Source organism: Corvus brachyrhynchos, unplaced genomic scaffold (assembly GCF_000691975.1).
Source record: "Corvus brachyrhynchos isolate BGI_N302 unplaced genomic scaffold, ASM69197v1 scaffold43, whole genome shotgun sequence".
NCBI lineage: Eukaryota > Metazoa > Chordata > Aves > Passeriformes > Corvidae > Corvus > Corvus brachyrhynchos.
The window spans coordinates 2,987,496-3,013,323 of NW_008237353.1; the positions used below are offsets into that span (position 1 = coordinate 2,987,496).

The window sequence follows — 25,828 nt, forward strand, 5'->3', positions numbered from 1 at the left end:
GACTGATAGGAGGCAGAAAGTGTTAACAGCAGTGCTTTGCCTTCACCTTGGATGTGTTGGGGATACTGAAAAAATGTGTGGAGAGGAACAATAAGAGCAAAAGCTTTCAAAGTTATTTTTCATGTAGATAGCTTCATAATTTTAATGTTCTGATGTGTTGTCAGCAGTGATACTTTTGTTTCATTGGTTTGTGAGAGGAATGATGGTCCTCTCGATGCAGTTTCTGAAGATTCCTTTCATTTTCCTGCTTACCAGTGGACAACTTGCATGGAAACATGAACTGCAGTAGATGTCTGTTTCTACGCACTGGAGCTGTGATGTTTTGTGTACTGCATTTCTGGGCCTGAAGATTTTTGCAAGCATCCTACAGAGTGCTTAAAAATGAAAACTGCCACAAAACCAGGCATTGATCAAGTGGTGCAGGTTAAAAAAAAAATAATATAGTCTAGCATCAGGATAAAAGCTCTTTAGATTTTGTTAAGGTCAACAAAACCCAAGAGTCAGTCCTTTTTTGTGTTCTTTCTCAGAATCATAGTGTTACTTGGAAGATTTACACAGGGAGGTGTTTCTGTTTAGCAGAATAGGTGGCTTTGCCAAAATCTAGGTATGAAATACATACAGTGGCATCAGTGATACTGTAAATATATGAAAGATCATACCTAGAGTATTTTTATTTTTCACATAGACAGACATACATTTTTGTGTTGCTGCCAGTTAACTGTGCAAGCTGACAGAAAGCTAACACGGTCTTACTGCCTGTTGTTTGTGGTGTATCTTTGTATGGGAGACATTGAAAAACAGTATCAGGAAGAAAAATGATGTCATTTCACTTAATTATAATATTTACAGCTCTGAGCTGTAGGTAAGTGGTAAAGAAAGCATAAATGCATGCTGCGTGTAAAGCAGTTACTGCACAAAATTACATAGCTAGGAAGGCAAGACATCTTTAAAAATATTCCTACGTATTTCTAAAATATTCAGAATTAACACATGGATCCTGTTGAAAAACAGGGTTTTCATAAATGCTGTGTGTAATATGAAAGGTCCACTAGACAGACAAGTTATGTTTCCAGCAGATAGTGATCTATACTGTGTAGTATGAGGAGATAAAAACACAGACGCGGTGTGGATTTGTAACCATGGAAGAAAATATATAAAGAGTTAGGTAAACAGACCAAATCACTTGTGCTAAAATCATGGAAACTCCTATAGAAATTTTATTTAAATTAGTCTTGTGACAATTGTCCAAAAAAGCTGAAGAAAGTTATGCAATTTTGAGTAAACTGCCATTGCATGAACTTTTTCTAATGTATCACAGGCCAGGAAATCTTAGCCAGACATTTATTTACAGTGCAGTTGCCTTTGAACTATCTGTAGTGCCAAACAAAAAAACCAAAAATAAACTGTTTTTCAGTGCAAACTGTGCGTTCCATTTTCTGTTGGAAAATGAAGAGGATGCTATACTAATAGTTCGGTGTTGTCACTCAGTGGTACAGGGGTGGTGTCAATTTTTTCTGGCAGAAAACACTCAGGTACATTCAGCACATTTTGCCTGTTTTGGACACCCTTGTAGCTCTGAGATGTCTTGCTTTTTTTAAACTGGGGAAAAAGTTACAGTAAAATTAGTAATTTGTGTATTTTGGGTTTTTTTTCTTAGAATTACAGAATCACTTAGTTTGGAAAAGAGCTCTAGGAACACTGAGTCTAACCACAAACTCAGTACTGCTGAGTCCACCACTAAACTGTGTCCCCAAGTGGCACATCTACAGGTTTTGTAAATACCTCCAGGGATGGTGACTCAACCGCTTACCTGGGCAGCCTGTTCCATTCTTGTCTCAGTGAAACTTTCCTAATGAATTCAACAGAAGATTAGGCTTTGATTATTTTATTTTTGGCAGTGTGAGCAAGTCATTGAACCGCCTGTTGGAAATAACTGCAGTTCGGCTTATGTAAACTTCATTTAAGGATTTAAACTGGATAAACACGCTTACTTTTGTCTAGGTAGGTGCTCCCATAGATGTCTCTTGGACTATTTGAGGTATATGCATTATACACTTAGATTTAGGTTCAAAGATTATCTTCTTTGAAAGCACAGATGGCTTCCCTGAACATGTTTTTATCTGAATTAGCTTTTTTTCAAGTAGATGGAATTTAAATTTAGATTAATTTCACTGTAATTTTGTTAAAGAAGTGACGATACTACTTTTACTAAAAATCATCAGTGTGAATTAAAAAATGAAATAAAGCATGGTCAGCTCATGGTTGTCAAGCGCTTCAAATGAAAGCCCAAGTGAAAACAGTTCTGGTAATTGAACTTCTCTATGGTTTACAGTGTAAAGTTCAAGCTTCATAGACCTGTTTTCCCTTCTCTGCCCCAGTGCATCTGTTTTCAGAGTTCTCTTTCTAATGCTGAAAATCTTTAGTGTTAAATAAGACATACTTCAAAAGTGTTCTTTTAAATACTCAACCTATAGCTTGTGACTATGAAAGGGGTCTGTTTTGACAAAACATTGGGCAGTATTTGTGTGATCTACTTCGGGTGTTTGGAACCTCCGATTCAGAAGTTCAGAGTTGGGTGTTGAAATTCTTTTTTATTCAGGAGCAAGGAAGTGAGAATTCAGGTTACCAAAGAATGTGGCAGTAGTATAAGACATCAAGCTAATAGGCCACTCAGCTCGAGTCCCATTGGTGACAGTGGTCATGAGTGCCTATGAAAAAATCTAAAAACATGTTGGGCATAAATGGTGTATGTGTGTTTCCCCTCTTGGTTTCCAGCAGAAGGACATTCTGAACTCAAGGCAGTGTCTCAGTTAACTTTGGTTCTAGAAGCTTGCGCAGTGTCCTCTTAAACACTAACATCTATAGTATCCTTTGGTAAGAAATTTTGCAGTTCAGCTAACTGTTCAGTTAAGAGGCACCTTCTTGTTTCAAAGAGGGCTGATGAACTAGCATCTCTTGAGTCCAGACATAATTCAGTGTAGCTTGGTAGTACTGAAAGACTCAACTGCCACATTAAGACAGTGTAGAGGTATTTGGAATATTGGAAAGTAGTTAACTGCTTGATGATGAGTCTTCTCTTAGACATATTAATTGTGTGTAAGTACAAATAAAAGTAGTATGCTCAACTAGTAAAATTGATTCATAGGAGATTATGTTAAAAGGACAGCAGTTCTAAATTTAGTGTGTCTTCTGTTTTAATGGGATGAAAGTAGTTTTGGGCACTGACTTCCCCAACTGTGTTGCTTCACCACATGAAGTGTTTGGCAATACTGGTAAGGTATCCTGTTACTTCTGCCCCTATGGTGACCTCTTATTTGCAGTGTGACAGCTGTGTGTGGCTGTGTTGTGAACTGGATCAAGGAACTGATCTGCTGCTTAAAAAAATCTGGTAGGTTTCTTAAAGCCCGATCAGCTAATCAATCTGGTTCCTGGTATGTCCTTGCAAATAAATGCCTGGACTGGGGGAGGAGGTGGGAGAAGGGGAGTTTCAAGAGGAGGTGCTAAGAGTACCTTCAATAGGTATTGTTTCCAAACACTTAGATTGTGATTTCACAAAGCTAAGTCTGCTGGGTAATAGATTTACATTTTCAATAATATTTGGCTGGTTCCTACTGCTTTAGTCTTTTCTATGTGGAAGACTTTCCCAAATAAGGAGAATGACTCAGGCTGAAACTACACAGATTGTCAAGTGCATGGAGTAACCAAGGGAACTTCTTTGCAGTCTATTTTAAAGTAAAAACCTAAAGACATTTGAAAAGAAAGTATTTTTCCTTCCCCCCACCTTCCCTCAGCACATTGTTTAATCAGACCTTTTTGAATTGAAGAGATGTCTTAGGAGTTCAATGTTCTGCCCTTTTAGCTGAAGGATTTCTACATACTTAGGCATAATAATCTGTAATAGCTAAATAGTGATCTACCAGCATTTGAAAACCAAGCAAACCCATGGAAGCTCTAACTAAGATTATGTACTTAGTTATTACACTGGTTGTCACAGCCTGAGGAAATAACTTTAAAGTAGTGAACAATAAAACAAACATATTGTGTATGGAGGAGTAAATTACTATTTTTTCCTCATGTGATATATCAGAAATCAACATGTAGAAAGTAGGCAATAAGCTTAACACTGTCAAACCTGTGAGGTGATCAAAGGATCTCTCTACAAAATAATTAGTAGTACTAGTGACATACTGAAGCGAGCAATGGATTTGTACCCAGAAAAGGAAGGTGGTTGGCCACTTGCCTTTAGGTAGTAGCACACTGGGGTGAACTACTGACATCGGAAAAAACTTGGTAGGTTAAACCTAATGTCAGTGGGTGAAGAAGTTGTGGTGTGCTAGTGAAGTTTTGATTGCCGGTGTGGCCATGGTGAGAGTTCTCCCTGGCTGAGCATGTGCCATTTGTTAGGAGCTGGTGGGTGCTGGCTCTGCAGGCTGATAAGCACTGACAGTTCTATGAGCATTTGCACAAGGGAGCACTGTGCTCAGAAGTTCTGTACAGGTCAGTCCCTGACCCTCTGCCCTTAGAGGTTTTGTACTGTGGGCCAGCTGGGCATGATCTTTCTGCCTGCCTACACTGTTATTCTCCTGCAGTTTCTTCTTTGCTGTGTGACCTGACTTGCTACACCTGAGACATGGTTAATCTGAGCCTGAGCAGTAATGCTGGTGTTAATGCCCCTGGAAGGAGTGTGTTTGGATGTGGGATTTTTGCATATGCAGATCAGTTGCTATGCAGGTGCAGTAGGCCTCCCTGTCTGGACTAGAAATGACAGCTGGAGTGCTGCAGCACAAGTGATTGGTACAGCACGCTCAAAATAGGCAGTTTTTCCATCATGCTACAGATCCACATGAAGAGTAGGCATGGGATCTGCGTGAATTTTTCTTATGGCAGTGACAGCCTGTTCCTGGTTGCCATCTTACTGAATTATTTTACCTCTTGCCAGGATCCAATATACTTTTCCATCTTGTTCTTTAAATTTTTTTAAACTATGTCCAATGGCGCCATACATGACCATCACACAGAAGTTGAGGAATTTGGGTGTATCTGGGAGACACTGTGCTTGCTTGAGCAGGTTGTTGCTAAAAGAAGTCATCTGGTCAAAAGCCTGTTTCCAGGTTGCCTTTGGAAAGGGCTGTGAAGAGGATGACACATTCAGCAGGTTAGTCTTAGTGGAGTGCAAGCAGCTCTTGGGTTGAGGTTGAAAATCCTGAGAGTAGACAGGAGCTGACATTGGGCGTTACTGTGGCAGAGCTAATGTATAGTGAGCCTAATAAGAAAAAGGAGTAGGAGCTGCATGAGCTCAGTTGCAGGCTGTAAGGCTTAATGCTGTCCTGAAACAACATTCTGAACATGGAAATTAATTATGAGTAGTATGTTCTGTATAATGACTGGTGTTTATTCTGGAGGATGTTAGAAATGAAGTGTCTTCAGTAACTTGTAGATTCAGAAGTACTAAGCATTAGATTAAACTCTCTTATGTCATGTTTCAGTCTATAAAAATAAGTAAGCCCTGTGGGTTTGAGAAATCATACAGTTCTTTCAAACACAGGTGGCCTTTTGTCAGTCGTGTTACTTAGAGTGGTGAAACTTTTTCCTGGTTTCCCTTCAAATAGTTGTAGGACTTTTTTGGAATAGTATATCCAGAACTTCTTATAGCATGCTTAGTTGCAGTGGAGGTGCTTGCAATGCAAATGTAATGTTGAAAGAAAATACTCCAGCATAAAAATCAGGTTGATTAGAACAGTGTATACTGTTTGCTCGTTGCATAAGCCTTTTGTTTTGAGTAGTTGGCGTGCATACCTTTGAGTCACCCTCTGCAATTAACTAAAGTAAGTTTTTTGTCTGTTCTGAATGCTCTTGTTTTTCAGGTCATGGAAAAACTCCGAAAGATGCTGCTTCTGTTCGAGCTACACATCCTATACCTGCAGCCTGTGGCATCTACTATTTTGAAGTTAAGATTGTCAGTAAGGGAAGAGATGGGTAAGCAGAGTCCATTATTAATTAATTATTTATTGAAATAGTGCCTCACATCATCTTTCAGTCAACAGATGTCTTTGGTATCAGAACTTATTTTCATATTTTACCACTTTATATAGCTTGATTCCTTATTCTTGAGAAATTGCGCTCTTGTAGTTGATTCTTTTAAGAGAGTTGATTGAGGTATTTATTGTCCACAAATCAGTGTACACAATAAATACCAAAACATCATCTCATTTTTTTCTTGACAAAAAAGTTAGGGTTTGAATGACCAGTTTGACCCTGCTGTTACCTTTAAAGATGTTGGGTTTTGGCTATATGGATTAACAGGCTTTCATGTAATTTTTAGGGCATGTAGCAAGCCAACATACTTCCTCAGTGTAATTTTTTCATGGATGTCATATCAATTTTGAAACAGAAAGTTATTCTTAAGGCTACTTGTTGATGAACAGTAATAAGGATAAAGGGGAATATTCTGAGTAGGTGCCTGGGAATTTGTCACCTTACGGAAAGAACAAGAATTGACGAGTAAGAAGCTGCTGCTTCCCCTAATCCATCTGAATTATGAATCTGTTGAAGCACAAGTGATACATGCTTTTAAGACTGCTGAGGCAGATAGAATCTCACCTGGGAAAGTCTTGAAGTGCTAATGGGATCTTTGCTAGAGCATTTTAATTCCTTTCCATCCTTCGCTGCTTTTGGTAGAGGATGTGTGTTAATTCTGATACACTGTAGGACTGCTTTCTAATGTGCTGTAGTATGTTGGTTCTACTTCAAGGTTCTAGTCAGGACTGACTGTCCCTGTTCTAGGTACTGTACAAGCATGTTGCAGGTGCTTATGGCCTGTTGTGAAAATAAATCTTGAGAGAAAAAAACCTGTGGATGAAATTCAGTACCTTTGTCTTTTCTTTGTCTGGCTGCAGTTTGTTTCTTTCATTTTCCCAGCATCCTGTAAGCCTTCTGTAAGTCAGAAACAGTATTCAAACTTCTTTGTTTTCCTTATAGTATTGCATAGTGTTATTTTGAAAGAACAGCTTCTCAGTACTGCTGCAGCTTTGTAGGGGCATATATGAGTTTGTTGTTATTTCTGTTCTCAAAAGTTATCCCTGGGAGGAGAGTTCTTTGCTATGAAAAACTTAACATCTGTAGCTACTTTTGTCACACTGTGAAGACCTAATTTTTTCTAAATTGCAAGGGTAGAAATTAGTTTTTCAAGTAATGTTCTGCTACTGATTTTAGGAACATCTTTTTTTTTTTTTTTTGGGGGGGTGTTTCTTAGTTTTTTGTTTTTGTTTTTTATTTTAGGAATATTTTCTAAAAATTACCTTGCTGCTGTGGGTTAAGGAGAGGGTCGTATTGTGACTTGCTAGTGGTGTGTCTTTTCTTGAAGTAGGTTTCTGCCTACTTAGTTTGGAAGCTAGCTTTTTTGAAGTGATGGTTTTCAAAAAGTGCCACATGGGTGCGTGTGTCATTTTACATAGCTCCTCTAACACTTCACCTTAGATACTTTGTGTTGGATTTTAGTATTTTTTAATTCAGTAGACCACTTAAGGCAATCCTGCAAAAGTGGGAAAACATCAGTGAGTAAAGTTTTTCCAAGGTTTTGTGTTTAAATGGTTACTTGTGAGATGTACATAGCTAGGACTTGTGAAGTTGCCTGCTGAGTTTGCTTAAAAAATGGAGGTGTACTTTTTTCAGTTAATACTGCCTCATCCTTGCTTCGGCCTTGTGAGCTTTATTTAATGTGACTTTATGAAACATTAGCTGCATAATGAGCTGAGATGTTAATTTTTTTCATTATGTAAGATAGTATGGTAGCTGTACACACAGCCAAAGCCAAATGTAGCTTGGCTGATAAAGACCAGGAGTCAACATGTGGAACCTCACTGGATGTTAAATGTGTATCTCTAGACCCTGTTTTCAGGATGATGCAGGATGAATCTCTTTAAGTTCACTGTTACCTTGCATTCAAACTAATAAATTTTTTCATAATAAGTAAACTGGGGAATTTAATGCAGAGAAATAGGACTATAGAAACTAGTTTGTGTCTATTTGGATTTATTAGTTCTTTTTCACCACCTGTTGTGTTTCGCCTGGCTTGCTCCAGGTACATTTTTACTTTTTTTTTTCCTTCTTGTCATCTGGTAATGGCAACAGAGTTCAGGAATACTGTGTCTGTAGAAGACCAGCATGTAATTAATAGGGTCAGCTAGCTAAAATGCCTTACTTGCAAAATCAGTGTTCTCAAGGTCTAAGCCTAGTTGTGGAAGTAGTACAGCTGAATTTTGTAGTAGTGTTTAAAATAAATCCTAGACTACCCAAGGCAACTCAGATACCTATCTGTAGGCTGAAGTACAGCTTCCAACTTTCATAAATGTCAATGGATAATTTAGTGGCGTTTGTTTGGATTTCCCTTTGGTAGTAGCCTTTACTACTTCTATTTATTTTTTTAAATAAACTCAGCTTAAAGTATTTGGTCCATGTACTATATTGTACATATATACGTACATATATAGTATGTCTAACAGCATTCTTACTTGTGTGCTGTACTTAGCATGACTTGCCTGAAATCATCAAAAATCCTTTACTAAAAACCTACTCCAGGAGATTCATTTTTCATGCTACTGTAGCACCTGAAGGTGCTGCTCCTGGAATCTGATCTTGCATATCTGAAAGTAGCAGGGCAAAAATTATTCTTCTCTGAAGAAGCACAGCTGGTTTTTTTGTTTAGGGCATGGATATAGCATGGCTTCTTGTGGCTGTCTGAGTACAGCATTGGTTTTGTCACTCTAATGACCTAGGTCATTAAATTCTTTAATATATCTAGCTGGGTAACTGGCTTGAGTAGAAATTTGAAAGTGTGTAATATGTTAATTTTGCAGAAGTTCATGACCAAGTTTGAGGGCATTATGAACACACTGAAGAAAGTGTGAAAAAAACGATGTTTACTATGAAGGAAGAACTGGATATGGAAATTGGTGTTGCAGAGCAGATGAAGAGCAAAGTTGCTTTTTGATACCTCCATATGGTGTGATAGGGTCAATAACTGATGGTACTGGATGAGAAAAAGGGAAGTGAGAATTAAGTTCAGTAAAAGTAGTAAGGTCAAAATACCATTCAAACAAAAACTGTCTTGGTATTTGTAGCGTGTTTGGCACAAGGAGTCCTAACGTGCTGCTACAGTACAGACACGTGAAATAATTATCCTTTTTTTTTTTAATTCTTGCTAAAAGTTCTAGCCAGTTGTCATATTGCCTTGTAAATATTTCCTGTTCTTTATTTCTTCAGTTTTCTTTCTTAGTTTCATGTTGTCTTTCATAGTCAAAGAGCCTCTATTTATTTATATTCTCCTTTTATACTCTCTTTTGCTTTGCTTTGTTTGGTTCATGTGGAGCATTGTGGACGGTGATGTGAGCGATTGGAGCCAGTAACAGTAGAAGAGTAACGGGTGTAAGTATAGGAAACAGAACCAAGGTTAGAAAGCATGGTAGGAAGGGGACTATTAACTAATAGTAAGTTATATCTGCATCTCTACTGAAATGTCCAGTTAACTTCAAAATAAATTAAAAAACTGACCATGAGAAGAAGCAGTCTCTAAACACTCATTGAGTTCATGTCCCTTCTCCCAGTTTGTGACTGTGTCAGCTTCATGGTAAACCTGATTGGATAATTCATTTTCTAAAAGTTGACCTCCAGAGTGAGTTAGTTTTCATCCAGGTTTGTTCCCCACTATGGCTGTTTGTATTGCTTCATAAATGGCTATAACAACAGAAGAGTAGGAAACCTGGAGCAGAAAGCAGAATCTGGACCAAGGGGACTGGGAATGCTACTTTTGGTCGTGGTACGAGCTTATACCCATTAATTTTAGTTTAAAAAGCTGTTTGGGTTTTTAAATGTTTCACCAGGAGACACCTGTTTCTTTCCCAGGGAAAATGAACTTGTGGGAAGAATACTTTAGTCCTCAGTGTCTTGAATTTCTGTCTGTTCTTTTTCATTGATTTGTAAATACAATTAATAAGAATGGGCAAATGATAGTAATGCCACATACTTCTAGACAGTCGTCAGTGCTTTTAGAACAGCTGAGGAAGATGTATCTCTAGACCCTGTAAAAACAAAATCACAGAAACACAGAATGGTTTGGGTTGGAAGGGACCTTAAAGATCATCCAGTTCCAACCCCACTGCCATGGGCAGGGCCAACTTCCGCTAGACCAGGTTGCTCAAAGCCCCATCCAACCTGGCCTTGAACATTTCCAGGGATGAGACAGTTTGGGCAATTTTTGGCTGATTGAGTCTGTTTTTTTCTCAGAACCACCCCCATTTCTCCTGTTCCAGCTGCATAACAAAAATCTCCCATCCTGGAGTGCTAACAAGCTCCTCTACCTCCTCTTTCAGCCTTGGTCTATAACCAGCTGCAAAGGACACATGATTTCAGAGAATGTGCTGTTTTACCTCAGTCTGAGTTTTATATCCCAGCCAGGCATACTGAAATTTTTCAAACTTCCTTTTCAATCAGTCACTTTGGCATCGTAATGGCTTGGGTTGCTCTTTTCTTAAGTCTGTTTTAATTCTTTACCTTTGTATTTTAGCAGCAAGTTGCCTTGAATTTACAGTTCCTGTTGAATTCCTCTATGAATAGCACCTAGGTTTCCTACTCTGCAGCTGCAAACAAGGTTTAAAAGCTTTTGGGATTTCTTGGCAGCTAATAACTCCCAGACTCCAGCATAGTTCATTTTCAAAATGTTTCTCATGCCTCAATCTGGACAGCGTTATGCAGGTCAGGGAATCCTGTCAGACTGGGGACCTTAAAGATCATCCAGTTCCAACCCCACCACCAAGGGCAGGGACGCCTTCCACTAGACCAGGTTGCTCAACACTCCCTCCAACCTGGCCTGGAATGCTTCCTTTTTTTTTTTTTTTAAAGAAGAATGAAAACAAGCATTGGTAGTGGTAAGCCATCTAGGAGAAACAGTGAAAACTAAGTTTAGAAAGGCTGTATTCTTTTAGCAGATAGCACTAAGCTTACACTTCTTCGAGCAGGGTTGTTTAGTCTGTGCTGTGGTGGTACTGATGCAGATCTTTATGGCCAGGCTTTATAGTACGTGTGAGTTTTGCTAAATGTTCTGCACTAAAATGAAATGTTAGTACAGCAATTCATGCAGGTAATCAGTATGTTTTTGGTAAAGCAGTGTTAATAAGGCTTTAGACACTTGTTATACTATGGCTGTTTTTTAACACTGGGTATGCAATCAGTCATCTGTTGTTTTGGCAATATCTTGTAGTACGTGTTGTGTATGTGATGAAGTAGGTGGTGAAATAAAAAAGGAAAAACTATCCAAAACAAAAATACCATGAGAATTAAGTCTGAGTGTTCATGACACCTATGCCTGTGGTGGAGCCTGAACTGTTTTAGAGTGTTTGAGTGGTGTTTGTGAAATATAAATGCTTTGTTGTCTTCTAGAGGATGTATGTGTAGTTCTTCAAACACAAACTATACTTTTTTATTACAAGTTGTTTGTGTTGCAGTAAGTTAGCTTTTCCTTCAGCATCCAGTATACCCATTTTCTTGTTCAACAAAAGCATAAAACAATAAACAAAATATATAACATAGTTGCTGGTTGGTGTGTATTTGTTTTGTATGTTACTAACGTACTGTAAAAACTTTATTCAGTCCTAAGACCTATTTTTATAGTTTTAATATGTCTTTGGCAGCTATTTGTTACAAGAACAGGCATTTGTTAAAACAACATGCAAAACTTCACTCAGTCTCTATTTACATATAAGTAGGCCTTGCAGCATTATTAGCAGAGTACTTGTGTATAGAGTAGAATCTGATAAGGTCTGAAATATCCTTCTTTCATTAGTGTCTTCATTTGAATTGTAGCAGCTGCAAGAAGAGATCAGGTCATGAATCAGCAAGTGTATCTTTTCTTAAACTATAGCAGTAATTCATTTTTTACCTGAGTGTATGATACCAGACACTGACAGAAAGAAACATTAACTAAATGTGTAATACAATTGTTTGAGGTTTGTGTTTAACTGGTCAGAAGTATTGGAACTGTGACAAAAGTTTTATTTCTTTGTTGGTGCAAGCTAGAAATTAAAATTGTAATTTAAAAATCTGTTTCTCACAATATTTAATTCCTTGGTCTCAGCTTCTTGCAAAATCTTCTACTTCTTTCTTCTGAAGTTCATTCACATAAATATAGTGTATAGATGATAACTTTACAGTAGCCCGCATTTACATTATATTATTTTCTTTGCAACTATTCTTTTCTGACACTGTGGTCCCCAGAAAGGCTCTAGTGCTTGGGGACAAGTGTCACAAGATGAAATGGTGCAACCTCAAAGTGGAAGTGAGGTCAGTAAATGAGAATCTTTCTAAGAACATTAGAGGAATCACAAGCAAAATGTTACAGGAGTAACAGTTTCAAGCAGTATGCAAAATGACTGCCTGATTTATTTTTGGTCTTTTCCTCTCTTTGCAGAACTGCATTAATCTGAAACCTGGGTTTATCATGTTCAAAGTACTGTTTCCTTGGAAATACTCTATAAAATTAAACTTGTTTTCAATTTGAAATGAAAGACTCAAAGTGTCTATGGCATATTTTGAAACATTTAAATAGATTAACATCTCATTTCTTATTGTGATTGTGCAGACAATAAGGACCTTGAATTGGCACGTTTCTACAAAATTTTAATGCAGAGTAACTATATTAAAGATAAATGTAGGTACCTTTTTACTGTGCCTTATTTCTGGCCTCCTAGTGTCAGCGAAGACAGTGTAGAAAACTATCGGAGAACGTTATTCAAACTTTTTATGTCATTGCAGGTCAGTTGCCATATAGAAATTCACTGAGTCTTCAAGTTCCTGCAGATGATACAGTTTTTTCTATTTGTCCTTTTTCCAAGATACAAACATAATGATAAACTACACCTGTCACATAGCTTAAATTTTTTTTCAGTGTTAATTCTACTTTTCTTAAAAGTCAATGCATTCAAAACAGTAGGGTGTTTTCAGTTGCCTTATTTATGGCTGTACACATCTGGTAGTGCTTTGTCTTAGGTTCCCTACAGATATTATGGTAACTTAGGTTTTAACACTGTATGGTTGAAGTTGCTTTCTTTAAATGTATAGCATGTAGGGAGTAAGACACCATGTTGGTTACTTGCTTTCTGCAGCACCAAAAGAGGTTTTTTTGAAGCATCATGCAGCAGTTCCCCAGGTTATAATGTCTTCAGTGGCATGTGTAGGCACAATGGAAGTCAGAAGGAATCTTTTTGCAGATAGCAGGTGAAATTTCTGTAGTAGGGAGGCTATTAAATAATATGTCAATATCTGCTAAATTATTTTAGTTGTCTTTATAAATACAGTATGGAATATCTGGTGTTTTGTTCCTTTTTTTTTTTTTTTTTGCTAGAGAAGTGGTTATTTAGTACTTAAATTTATCTTTAGCCTTTTGGAGGTATCCGTGATTTGGTATAGTTTTTGAGATTCTGTATTCCTTTTTATGGAATGAGCAGGATAGGAGATAATTAACCTGAGTTCCAATTTTTATCAACTTTATATTGAAAGATCTTCTATATACCTTCAACATAGTGGCTAAAAGATCTAATGGAACAGTTACAAGTAAAAATCAGAGTTGTGTCTCTTTCTCGGTTTTTAATTTCTCCATCTTCTAGCATCTGCAATTCTGTGCCATCTCTTACTGCTGTTTTTTCCTGCTGTTTGGCTCTGGCTGTTTTTATTTCTCACAATTAGTCTATTCAGGCATCCAAGTAGAAACTTTAGGCTCCAGCAAAAATGTAAACTTAGCTCTTTGACTAGAAAAATTCTTGAGGAGACAATACTTATTGTGAGCTTTCTCCTTAAACATTTCTCTGCAAAGAAGCCTAGGCTTTTTAGTATGGGATACAGGGAAGAAGTTGGTATTATAGTGCCTTTATTTTTTGAAATTTTCTCTTTTGCTTTTTGGTAAAAAAATTGGTAAAAAGTTTTTAAATTCTGTAGTTTTGTCGTATTCGTCAAGTTTCTATATGTCTTGTGAAATGTAAACTAGAGAATGTGCTGAGATACTTAAATTGTAACCTATATCTTAATTGAACTGGACTGGAACAAGAATAAATACCATTTGAAATGAGGAAACTTTGCAAAATGCACTTGCTTTCTTGGTCCTTAATACCAATTTGGCTGGACTTTAAATTGTTTTCCAGCTATAGTTTCTTATTTCAGTCTCTCATGGGTTGATTTCATGCCTTCCATGAGTGGTTGTTGGTTATTTTGTGAGCTCCTATACGAGTTGAGCATATTAATGAGGTGATGAGTAGCAGCCAGTGGGACTGAAATTGCTCAGAAAGAGGGGCTGCTTAATGCAGCAGGCCCCAGGCCACTTTGTTCCATTTGCCTAGATAAATGATCCTCCCTCTGGAGCAGCAAGGGATGTGTGTGGGTACGGAGCTGAGGTGGAGGACAGTCCTCAGGTACTGAGGGAGGCAGCATCAGAACCACATCATTGTTTGCCCTCTCTGGTCTCTCAAACCACTCTGTGTCAGGTCCATTTTTGGAAGGTGCAACAGGATGGACTGAGGGTGCTGCTTCGTGGTGCTGACACCCCTGCTTCCCAAGGACAGAGCTCTTCTGGCCTGACATAGCTACAGACAGGAAGAACAGGCCCACTGAGACTCTCTCCTAGACCAAATCTATTGATATGACAGGACAGCAAGAAGTGCATCGTGAATTGACTTAGAATACTCTGGGCCTGCATTGCACCTGGGCTGCTTGTTGTGCTGCCCATCATTTTTGTCATAAACTAAGGGAGGAAAACTTAAATACATAGCTCTGCCACTCTTCTGATCCTGAGGTGCATGAAATGTGAACTTTCAGCAGTAAGCAGGAGGACAGTTTATGTACTTCCTCCCACTGAAGCAAGTCTTTTTGCAGACCCTGACTCTTGACCTAAACAAGGGTTAAGTGTCTTAAAAAAACAAACAAAAAGGTTGATTTGAGTCTGTGAAGGCTACAGGTGTGAGGAAAAGGTAAGAAAGTTACATGTTGGAGTTTGGCATAAATACAACTCCTGTTAATAAATTTTAGAGCATTTAAAGCCTGTCTGTCTTAGTACAGTTTTACCCCTCAGTTTAGTGCACTAATCTAGTTGAACATGAGATCAGCTATCTATCAACTATAAAAAATAATAAATTAGCTTAATTGATGGGCCTTTAATTTCACTCGGTTCAAACCATAAGTTGAAGATATTCCTTTTGCCTTGTGAAAGATATCTATAGTAAATTTATTAATTATTTGGAATGTTAGTAATCTAACTTTAGTTTCTATTAGTAGCAATTATCCTTCACGAAATAGTGTTAACATTTTGAGTAGGTTTAAATGAATCCCAGGGAAAAATACCTGTTGTTGAACATCCATATTCTTACTGAGATGGTGTCAGTGCCTAGTGCTTTCTAGTCATTGCCAGTGGGTAAAGATTCCTTGTTCCCAGCTGTATTAAGTAGAGTGTGTCTGTTTTTACAGCTGTTACTGAGTTAAAGAGGAGGCTTGGAAGTTAGGATATCTGAGGAAGAAGACAGTGGTGATATGAAAATGTTGCCTAGACAATTATTTTCTATCTAACATTTTACATTTTTGTGTAACCTTAGTCTTGTTACTCTAAAAATACTGCATCAAAACCTTGATTGGGATGAAGAGTTTTTAATATGACTTGCATTCAAAGGCTTTTTGCAGTCAGTGGAGTTCAAATTATCTAAAATGGTTTTTAGAAGTAAACATCCTTTATTTAATGAACAAGAGATTTTCAGTCTTTACATGAGTATCCTTCGTGTGTCACACCCCGGACTATGCTAATAACAAATCTGCTTTTATTATTTAAGACAAAATCAAGGGGTTTCCACTTGTTGCTTTGATTTATAATTGTTTCATTGAATCTGCTGCTGCAGTGGTGCCTAATTTTGCTGCAGCGAAGACTAATCCTTTTGTTTGTTGCCCTTTGCTTCAGCTCTTCAGTATTTTTAAATGTAAAATCTGCTATATATGGTTCTGAGGCTCCATTTCATACTGGTATGTTTGAGGGAGAGGAAGATGGTATTATCATACATTAGAAATTATCAGAGGAGGGCTTTGTAAGAATGAAGTATAGAAGCAGGTAAGATAACTGTTGGAAGTGATCATAGAAAAAGCAGAAAGCCCTGTTACACAGTTAAGCGTATCACTTCTGAGATGTCCTGCTCAGTTTCATTCTATGTCAAAAGCATTTTAAATAGCAGATGAACCTACACTTCCAAGTGGAATAGTTGCTTAAAAATTGCATTTTATTAGATGGAAATACAAAGGTCATGTTTGTTGACTTAAGCTATTTTCAGATTGCCACAGGTGAATATTTTATTTTCATACAGTTTATTTTTTCATAGCAAATTCATGTTAACTAATGTTAACTAGTGTCAAAATATTTTGAATGATTTGATAACTAGGAAGTGTAGGTTTGAGTGATTTTTGGATGCTTGTTTTAGTTGATGGGAGGGTTGCTTTATTTTGGGCAAGGGACAACGGTGAAAGCCTAGCTTTTAATTTTGCTGTTTCTCTTTTTGTATTCCTGTTGTCTTGGTAATGGCATTAGTTTTGCTTAAGAAACAAGCAAAATTGATTTTGCTGACTTCTAATAGTGTTATTTGGGTGTGAGGAAATTCTTCATTTCACCTTTCCAGTATTTGCTATTAAATTGTTAGTAATTGTACTGGACACTGACTTCATTAAAACCACCTTTTGTAAAGCTGGCTTTTGGACTTTATTTCAGGTTACTGGTTGGTATAGTACAAATATTTCCCTCTCCTTAGTTTGCCATCAGATTACCAACAGCTGAGTGCCATTGCTGGTAAATTTCTCAAGTTAACATTCTGCTCTACAATCCAGGCCTTTAATGTTTCAATGTGATCTTTTCGTAAGTGCTGTTCAAGGATGCCTTTTGCTGCTAAAATAATGCAGTGTTGCATGTATTTTATAAAATTACTCATTCCAGTTTGTCTGCAAAACATCATTAGGTATGTTGAAGATGATGAAATTGGTATGTGTGTGGCCGTACCCCTACTTTCAAAATAAGATGTGACCTTTCGCTTTCTTTGTTCATGCTTTAAACATTATAGCTACATTATTCTCCACTGATAACCCAGGATGCCAAAAAGAGAAGTTGTCCTTACCTCCTGCAGAGACAGGATCTGTCCATATTAAACCATATATGCTGGGAATTCCTTTTCAGCTTCCTTGTTCTTATGCCACTATTAAGTGGCCTCTCAGCAGCTTAATTGGTATATGATTAATCAGCATAGTGTTTCTTGGCAATGTTCCACATACATATGTATTTTTGTAAGAGATAGATACATTTCTTTTGTTCTTTCATTTTTAGTTACATGGGAATTGGGCTTTCTGCACAGGGTGTGAACATGAACAGACTACCAGGTAAGTTTCAGTTACTTACATTGATTTTAAAATATGATTCACCTTCAGTAAGCAAGAGAGTGTAGCATGACACCTCTGTGTTGTATCTGTTACTGGAGTTATGTAACACTTGCAGCTGAAAAGTTTAACTTTTACTGTACGTTTGTGCCTGTACTACATCCATCAGCTCTTACTGTTATTTATAACATCATGCAGCTACTTTTTAGAAAACAAATACATTTTAAAATTTTCATCATGGTTCCTGATAAAAATGAAGCTGTAGATTCCTGTGCTCTGTAAACTGGATTTCAATGAGCTACTATGATAAAAACTTCTGTCAAACATGGAAAGAACTCTCCTTCTGTCACTTTCTGTACCTTTACCTTTCCAACCTTAATAGTAAGAGTGTGTAGCCTAGTTTTACATGTTGGCTGTTCCATTGACCTGCATGATCAGGGACGCTGTCTAGTTAACAATTGTCTGATTGTAGTATTGTCTGATTGTAGTATCTCTGAATAGTAGTTAAGGAAGTTTTGTGTGTGTATACATAAAATACTGGGTTTTTAACAGATCTTTAAATGTGTAAAAATTATCCACCCAAAACAAACCAGTTGGCTTCCTTGAAATTACCAAAATACAAAACTATGTTGAATTGACCTTTGAGTATCTGCATTCTCTTACTTTTGAATTTTAACTTTCTTAACCAAATGCTCTGGTAGAGATTCATATGATGACTGCAAGTCCCTGTTATACTGTGAGCCCACCTCAGGCTGATGAATTATTAGTGGGTAGCATTAAGTTTATTTTGAATATGATTTAGGATGCTGTAATTGTCAAAGATACTACTAATCAATGTAACTGCAATAATTTGGGGTAGTCTTTAATTTACTGAGAGATGCTTAATGTGGTACTAGCTGAAGCTACTGATGATAAAGATTAAGGGTCTAAATGTGGAAGATACTTTCAAATTAACCTACTAGGCAGCAGCTTGACAGAAGAGGTTCAGTATTAATTTGCAGAGAGTGTAGATAGGTATTTATAAATGAGCACAGACCAAAATTGCTTGCTGTGAATTTCATTGAGTAGTGTAACAGTATGAAGCTTCTTTAAGATTCTACAGCTTCTTCACCTGCAAAATCAGCACCATATTTGCATGCATAATGATTTCCTCTTGGCTGTGATTTTCACCTGTATTGCTAATTTTTTTTCCTTTTATTTAAAATTTATTTTCAGTTTTTGGGGTAGCATAGCTAGTGACACTTTAGTCTGGAGATTCTGTTATTATGCAGAGACTGCTTGCTGCTGAATAGTCATTGAGAATAATCAGGAGTAGAAATATGTTTCCCCAGAGATGCATGTTTGGTTTTTAGCCAGGAAGAATCTGATTATGACATATGGTAGCAATAGTTTTGCAAAATGAAAGGGAGAACAGGAGAATCTTCACTGCCTTGCTGGGACATGTCAGATCTGTATATAGCTTTTCGAATTTCAGCATTGTAGCTGATTATATTTTTGGTGTTGGTAATTTTGTATGTTTGCTTAAAGAGAAAAATGTGTTTTCTGAATTTGCATTACCTGTTATATACTACAAATGGAATTACTTATGCAGCCATTTTGATAAAAGAAGTTGTCATTTTAAGAATTATACAGGTTTCCTAGATAAGAAATATTAGAAAGCAGAAAGCTGAGCATAGTAATTAACTGTATTAACCTGGTTAGAATATACCAACTTAGTGCAGTCTTTAATTTATTTCATAATAAAGGAAATGAATAAATTGCAAATGCTTTTGTTCTCTAGGTTGGGATAAACATTCATATGGTTACCATGGAGACGATGGACATTCATTCTGTTCCTCTGGAACGGGACAACCTTACGGCCCAACGTTTACTACGGGCGATGTCATTGGTTGTTGTGTCAACCTTATCAATAACACCTGCTTCTACACCAAGAATGGACACAGCCTGGGTATGGAGAAATGCTGCCTTTCACGACAGCATTATGTCTTTTAGTCTGTTGTAAATAGGAGACCCTCTTCACATCGGAAGCAAAGGGCTTGAATAGTTCTTTTGATAGTTTGATAGTCTATGAAGTAATTAAAGAACTAGGAAAAATAACTTCTGTGCCATTTGCACCAACATTCCTTGTGAATTTGGGAGGATTCATCCTATTGCATCTCCTTCCACAGGATCTGCGTTAATGAACTCCACTACTAATTCCGCAAATAATGCTTGAAGTAATAGCTAATAAGAGAACTGAAGATAAGGAGAATGGGTATAGCTAAAATTTATTGCTGCCCTAGGGGAACACCCAGCCTTGACTAAAACCTTACTTTGGATGCATATTACTTTGAACATATGTTGGAGAAGAGTATCTTTTGGATTCCCAGTCTGGAGTCATTCATAGTTGGGCTAAAGCCATAAATTATGCAAGTTGAGCTAAAATTAAGTCCAATAAACTCGTACAGTAAATTGTAGTATTATGCAACATTGCGAGACAATTTCTGAGTTTGGAGATGTCAGGAGTGGGTGGAGTTAAAAATTTTTATGGAATATCTATTTTAGTTACTTAATGCAATTTAATGAGCAAAGATACATAGTGTAAAGAAAGAAGAAAAAAATTACGTCCTGCATTAATGAAGGAGTGGGAGCTTGGGAAGAAATCTTGGAATTGTGATGAGGGGAGCAGGAACTTTGAAGGGATAAAGCTCAAAGAAGAATAAGTTTTTTGTGATGGGTAGAAATGCGATAAGGAAAGGAGAGGGTAGCATGAAATGAAGTAAGATATTGAGATAGGTGTTCTCGAAGTTGCTGTTCTGTTTTCTTACATTGGCAAACACAAAGGAGGTTTGGCAAAATGGGGAAGGATGTTGTTTAAATTCTTTTCCTAGTCTCCCTGAACGAGACTGACATTTTGTTTGCTCAGGCCCTGAGCAAACACATCTGACTTTGGAGTTTTCCTGCCTCTGGTTGCAGCAAGAGTTAGGAGTCTCCTGAGGTCAATTCCAAGTAATCACTTCTGTGATTCTATTCTATGATGATTTAATGTTCCTTCTAAATTGAATGAGTCTGTATATCTGGACTCAATACCTTGAGACCTAGGGCAGTGAGACTCTGGAACCATGCACTGTGTAGTTGTTTCTTTTGGCATCCTGTTGCAGGATAGATCCAAGTGGAAGATACTGGCTTGTGTTTGCCCTAATCTTTAACTGGGTTAAAGCTGAGAAAAGCAATCTTATCTTATTCCCTTTTTGAAACATTCACAATGTGCCTGCAGGTAAGTTGGATCATTTGATCAGCTAAAGAGACACGAGTGTTCTCACTACTCTTATGGTCACATGAAAGCAGCAAAGAGCTACGAAGGCAAGAGCAGAACCCTCCTTTTCAGTGGAAAACTTAAAGCAGACTGGATTAGGCCAGCTGTGAAACAACAGTGCAAATGATTAAAATCTTGTTTTAGAGGAGACCAAAATGGCATAGGTGAGGAGAGGCTAAAAAAATGTCATCTGTCGTAGACTGAGTCTGACAAACACTTTATGGATTTCAGAAGGAAACCTGACAGCTGTCCTGCTGTCATGGGCTTTGCTAGCTTGAGTTTCTGACAGAGGAAAATTGATCCTGTGTTCAGTGGAAAAAGAAATCAGAAATTTTGTCTGTCTCACTGAGTTGTTGCTGCTGCTAGTTGTCCAGCATTCTTGTATATTCATGATTTGGAGGACATTTATGTTTCTTCTCTGGGCCACATATATGGTCTAGAATATAGGAAGTCTCTGTCTTAGCCTGGGATTTGATGCGGCAAAAAGGGCTAAGCAATTCTCAAGCGAGTTTGAAATCCTGGGTTGAGAAAAAGCCAAAACAAACCCTCCTAAAACCCCCAGTACCTACATATCACGTAGTCGTCATTGATTTGTTATGCCTACAGCCTCCATTTTGGAAAAGAGCAAGTTGGATGTCAAAATTGCCAAATAGAAAAATTTTATAGCTCAGAAAAAGTTAGGGTAAGAGCAGGGAATAAATAAAATGATAGCTTTGGGTTATGATGGGAGAAAACAAAGGAAACAGATTTACTCAGTATGTCATCCTTCTGTCTCAAAAGACGTGGGTAAGGAATCCAGATGCTCTTGAGGTTTGAAATCCTGGTGAAAAATGGAGATGGAAAACAGGGATGGAATTTAGGACAAAAGGTTAAAAGCTTTGTTTTCATCTTAAATTTGAGAAGGTGGTGATACAAAATAAATTGAAGTTTGAAGGGATAAGTGGATTTGAATAATTCTGCATTTAAAAAAAATGCTTGCAACAATAAAGGAAATTCTGAACTACTGTTATTATTTGGCTGTCAGAATCATCAGAAACGTCAGATTACTGATGTTTATTTTTCAACTGAAAGCTCTCCTATCCCCTGAAATTGCCCAAAGTTCCTGAAGTGTATAGAGGTCATATTTTTCTCTAATCCTGAGACAGCAAAATCATTCCCTTGGTTTTACGGGTAGATGGATGCTTGTAATTATGTAACAAGATATTAAGCTGTTCTGTTTGAAAACCAAAGCATGTTGGCGTGGATTAGAGTGAAACATTTGCAGGCTGGTTTGGAGTATTATAGACATGTGCTGCTTGTGTAAAGATTGTGAGTATTTACAAAGAAAAGTAATAGCAAACACCATTAAATCTTGATGTTGCAGCATTGTGACATGCAAGTGAAAAAGTATTTTCAGATATCCTTACTTTTCTTTTTAAATTTAATATGTAGCTAGAACTTCCATACTTTTTAATCTGCATATCTGTATGGTTTGCTAAATCTTATGACCTATTTTGAAAAAATTAAGGGCAATTTAAGTATTTTTGAATGACAATTACTTTTTGCCAAATACTGCAGTTTATTATTTAAAAACATGAATTGTGCTTAAGCATCGTGGATTTCACCATACTTAACTCATTTCTGAGATTGATTGGGTGAGTTTTCTGAACATACAATGATACATTTAAGAAAATAAGGCTAGAATCCAGACACATGGAAATTAATCTTAATTTTCTCTTTATTACAGGCATCGCTTTCACAGATTTACCGGTAAGATAAGTGCATTTTCAGAGTTTCCCTTTGTGTCATAAACAGATGTTTCAGATCAAACTAGCATTTTCCTTATGCTTGTTGGAATTACAGTGATAATCTTTGTAGCCAATTTAATATCAGATATTCTCATTGTCATTTCAGTGGTGATCTGTTAATTGAAGGAGAAAGTGTTTTGGTTTTACACCAATCCTTACAAGAGGTTTTCCTTTTCAGGTTTTTAACAGGCAGTTCTAGTGAAAGTTTCAGCAGAAAGTAATACATGCAAATAGTTATTACATACTTGGCACATTCAAGCCTTACATACAATGTCAGAGCTGTATTAAACACCAACATGGTAGATGGCTGCTTGAGACATGATTGCTGTAACTCGTTCTTGATGCCTGATTTTCACAATCTTTGCTTCATAAAATCAAATGTATCAAATTACTTTTTTTTTTTTAAAGCTGCACATATCTGAAGTCTTGCAGCTTTTGAGTCAATTAAACTGTGCTTTCCTTAAAACTGGCGTCTGTTCCCTATACTGCTGATACAGGCGTGATACTGCACTCCAGTTCATTTCTGATTTAATCTGTTTAAAGTGCAGTGTGTGATGCACATCCATCTGGCCAGCCACTCCCTTTCTGTGGCCTTAAGAGGCAAGGACAGATATTAAGGAAAAATGAAGTCAGTAACCCAAGGAGTCTCTTAGTCCTACCACAGGGTTGAGTGTTTTGTGTAGGAAACCACTGCCCATGTCCTGGATTTTTGGGATGCTAGCAGGGCTCCTTGCTAGCACATGGTGCCAGCTCAGGAAAACTGACACTATAATCTGAAGTGTGAAGCTAAACCCCTTGTTGGAATCAATGGTTTTCATCTCATTAAAAGATTTGAGACTTGCAGTTTATTGATTATTTTAGACTAGATAACAGTATGAGCATGTTTCTTTGGAAAAGCAAACAGTGTATATGTGAAAATAGAGGCAAGATTGGCTTGGGCATGGTTTGAGCAACCAGAGTATTTTTCATTTCACTGGCTTTGCTGGGCTTCAGAGTTCCTACTGACCTGCATGTTGATAACTTCTTACTGATAGCTTTAATTTATTTAGCATATGGTTCTGTAGATGAACATACCATTTTACCATACCACCATTGTCTGCAGTGTAATTATGATGTAGGCATATTTATTAAATTAATGTTAAAAAAATTTTTATACTAGCTCCCCCCACCCCCCCAAATGACCCCAGCAACAAAACCCCATTCATGCAACTGATTGCCTTGCCATGGCTGAGGTGTTCATTGAACTTAAGAAAATTACTTTTATCCCAACAGGCAGATTTTACCTTTCTCATATTTGGCATATTTCAAATATGCATGGAGAAAATAAAATAAAACTGAGACAACAATAAGTGCTATAATGTATTTTCCTAGATACAAGTCCAGGAATTCATGAGAACTTCAATGCACTGTTACAGTTCTTGTTAGGCACTATGCTTGGATTTTGAGGATATTGAGTTTTCTGTCCTGTCAGTTCTTACCACTAAAAGTCAGTGACATTTTAAGTATTTCACCCCAAAAGGAAAATGGCCCACTTTGTAAGTTTAATTTCTGTTCCATTTTTAAAAGAAAAAACCAGGCCTTTAAAAACCATCGAAAATTGTTACTTAGTATTTTGTGAAATTGAACGCAAATGTTGTAATGTTTAGCACAGTTTAAAAAGTGTATTTTCTGACTAGAACGTCAGTAAGATTTTCTTCTTTCAAACTAAGAAAACATTTTGACCACTGGGAATAAAATTAGTCAGTCATTGCATTGTTGTATTGGCAGAAGCTGCTTTTACTGCTGGAGCACACTACTAGAAGCAGTGGGGATATTACTAGAGATTTAAAAATCCCCACAACAGTGGGGATTTTAGGATAAGTGTCAAAAACTAATTAAAATATTTTTTGCAGCCAAACTTGTACCCTACAGTAGGGCTTCAAACACCCGGAGAGGTTGTGGATGCTAATTTTGGACAACACCCATTTGTATTTGATATTGAAGACTATATGCGAGAGTGGAGAACCAAAATTCAAGCACAGATTGACAGATTTCCAATAGGAGATCGGGAAGGAGAGTGGCAAACAATGATTCAGAAGTAAGACTTGTAATATTAATTTTTTTAGAAGTTGTTAATTGCATGTTTTCAGAGATCTTTAAAACATTCTTTCTATTGTCTCACGCAAAAAGTGATAGATACTATTAAAAAATAGTACAAGTAATTTTGTTACCAGGTTTGATAACTGTGCAAATGGGAACATGAATGCATTTTGTGGCAGAGTTGTCTGTGTCATTAATAATTTGGACTTTATAATGATGAGTGTAAGACTTCTGTTCTGATTTGATATGGACTGGGGAGTTTTTAGGAAAGTTGCCGTGGTTGTAATGGGCAGTTTGAATACTCTGGGCTGTGGAAATTTCCCTTTGTGTTCTCAGCCTTCAACATGCCAGGTTAAGTTGTGTCCCATTAGTGTTTCTTGGAAAAATGGTGGTTGTGACTTTGCATTTTTTATTTTTTCAGTGAAAACAAAACTTTACTGTGCAGCAAATTCACTTCAGTGTGGGTAATGAGAAAAAAAACCCCAACTTAATTAGCAGTTGATACTTGAACTGACCCTGCCTTTGGGTGATGAATAATTGTTACTAAAATTCATCACAATAAAGTTACACGTTTATTATTTTTTTAATGGTTATTTTGTACAGTGTTTTAAAGAATATTCTGGTTCTTAGCTGAATTACTTTTGTCTGACTTGTACAGAAATCTCTGCATTTCAAGTACAATTTTTCAATTCAGTCACCTCTTTTTAGCAAAGGGTTTTTGCATTCAGGAGTTCTTGGTTTCTTACCTGTATTTAATGAGTATTTCTGAGTTTTGTTATTGTTTATTTTTAGAATGGTATCATCTTACTTAGTTCACCATGGATACTGTGCAACAGCAGAGGCATTCGCCAGATCCACAGACCAGACTGTGCTAGAAGAATTAGCTTCCATTAAGAACAGACAAAGTAAGGCCGGAAAGCACATTGCATCCCTTTTTTCCTCCCTTAAACAAATATTACATGAAGCCTTCTCTTGAGCAGCACTGTAGAATTTGCTTGCAGCACTACTCCATAGCACAGTTCTTTGCTGTCATCTAATGTTACACATGTATGAGCAGCTGGGTACAAAAAAATCTGTGTAGTAATACTTTGTAACTTGTTTGATGTAGCCGATGTGCTAAATTACCTGTTGTCTTTTCTCTTGAATGGAAAGTTGCGATATGTCTGAAACAAATGTGTGTAATGTCTCTAACTGAGTGTTTGTGAGAGCTAATGGTCAGTCACAAACAGGAATA

General features: G+C 37.1%; 1 protein-coding gene across 2 annotated transcripts in view; it reads left to right on the forward strand.

Annotated features, from left to right (window-relative positions):
- Positions 1 to 5,839: 5,839 nt before the first annotated feature.
- Positions 5,840 to 25,828, forward strand: part of RANBP9 (RAN binding protein 9) — a 30,620-nt gene continuing 10,631 nt past the window's right edge. Inside the window, exons 1-6 of one of the 2 annotated variants that reach the window (XM_017730675.1) lie at positions 5,840 to 5,976; positions 17,384 to 17,436; positions 19,214 to 19,381; positions 22,455 to 22,477; positions 24,408 to 24,592; positions 25,387 to 25,499. In XM_017730675.1, the coding sequence (XP_017586164.1) occupies positions 17,388 to 17,436; positions 19,214 to 19,381; positions 22,455 to 22,477; positions 24,408 to 24,592; positions 25,387 to 25,499 (538 nt within the window). In that variant the 5' untranslated portion in view covers positions 5,840 to 5,976; positions 17,384 to 17,387. The remainder of the gene's footprint in view (positions 5,977 to 17,383; positions 17,437 to 19,213; positions 19,382 to 22,454; positions 22,478 to 24,407; positions 24,593 to 25,386; positions 25,500 to 25,828) is intronic. The other variant, XM_017730674.1, reaches the window with a different exon arrangement.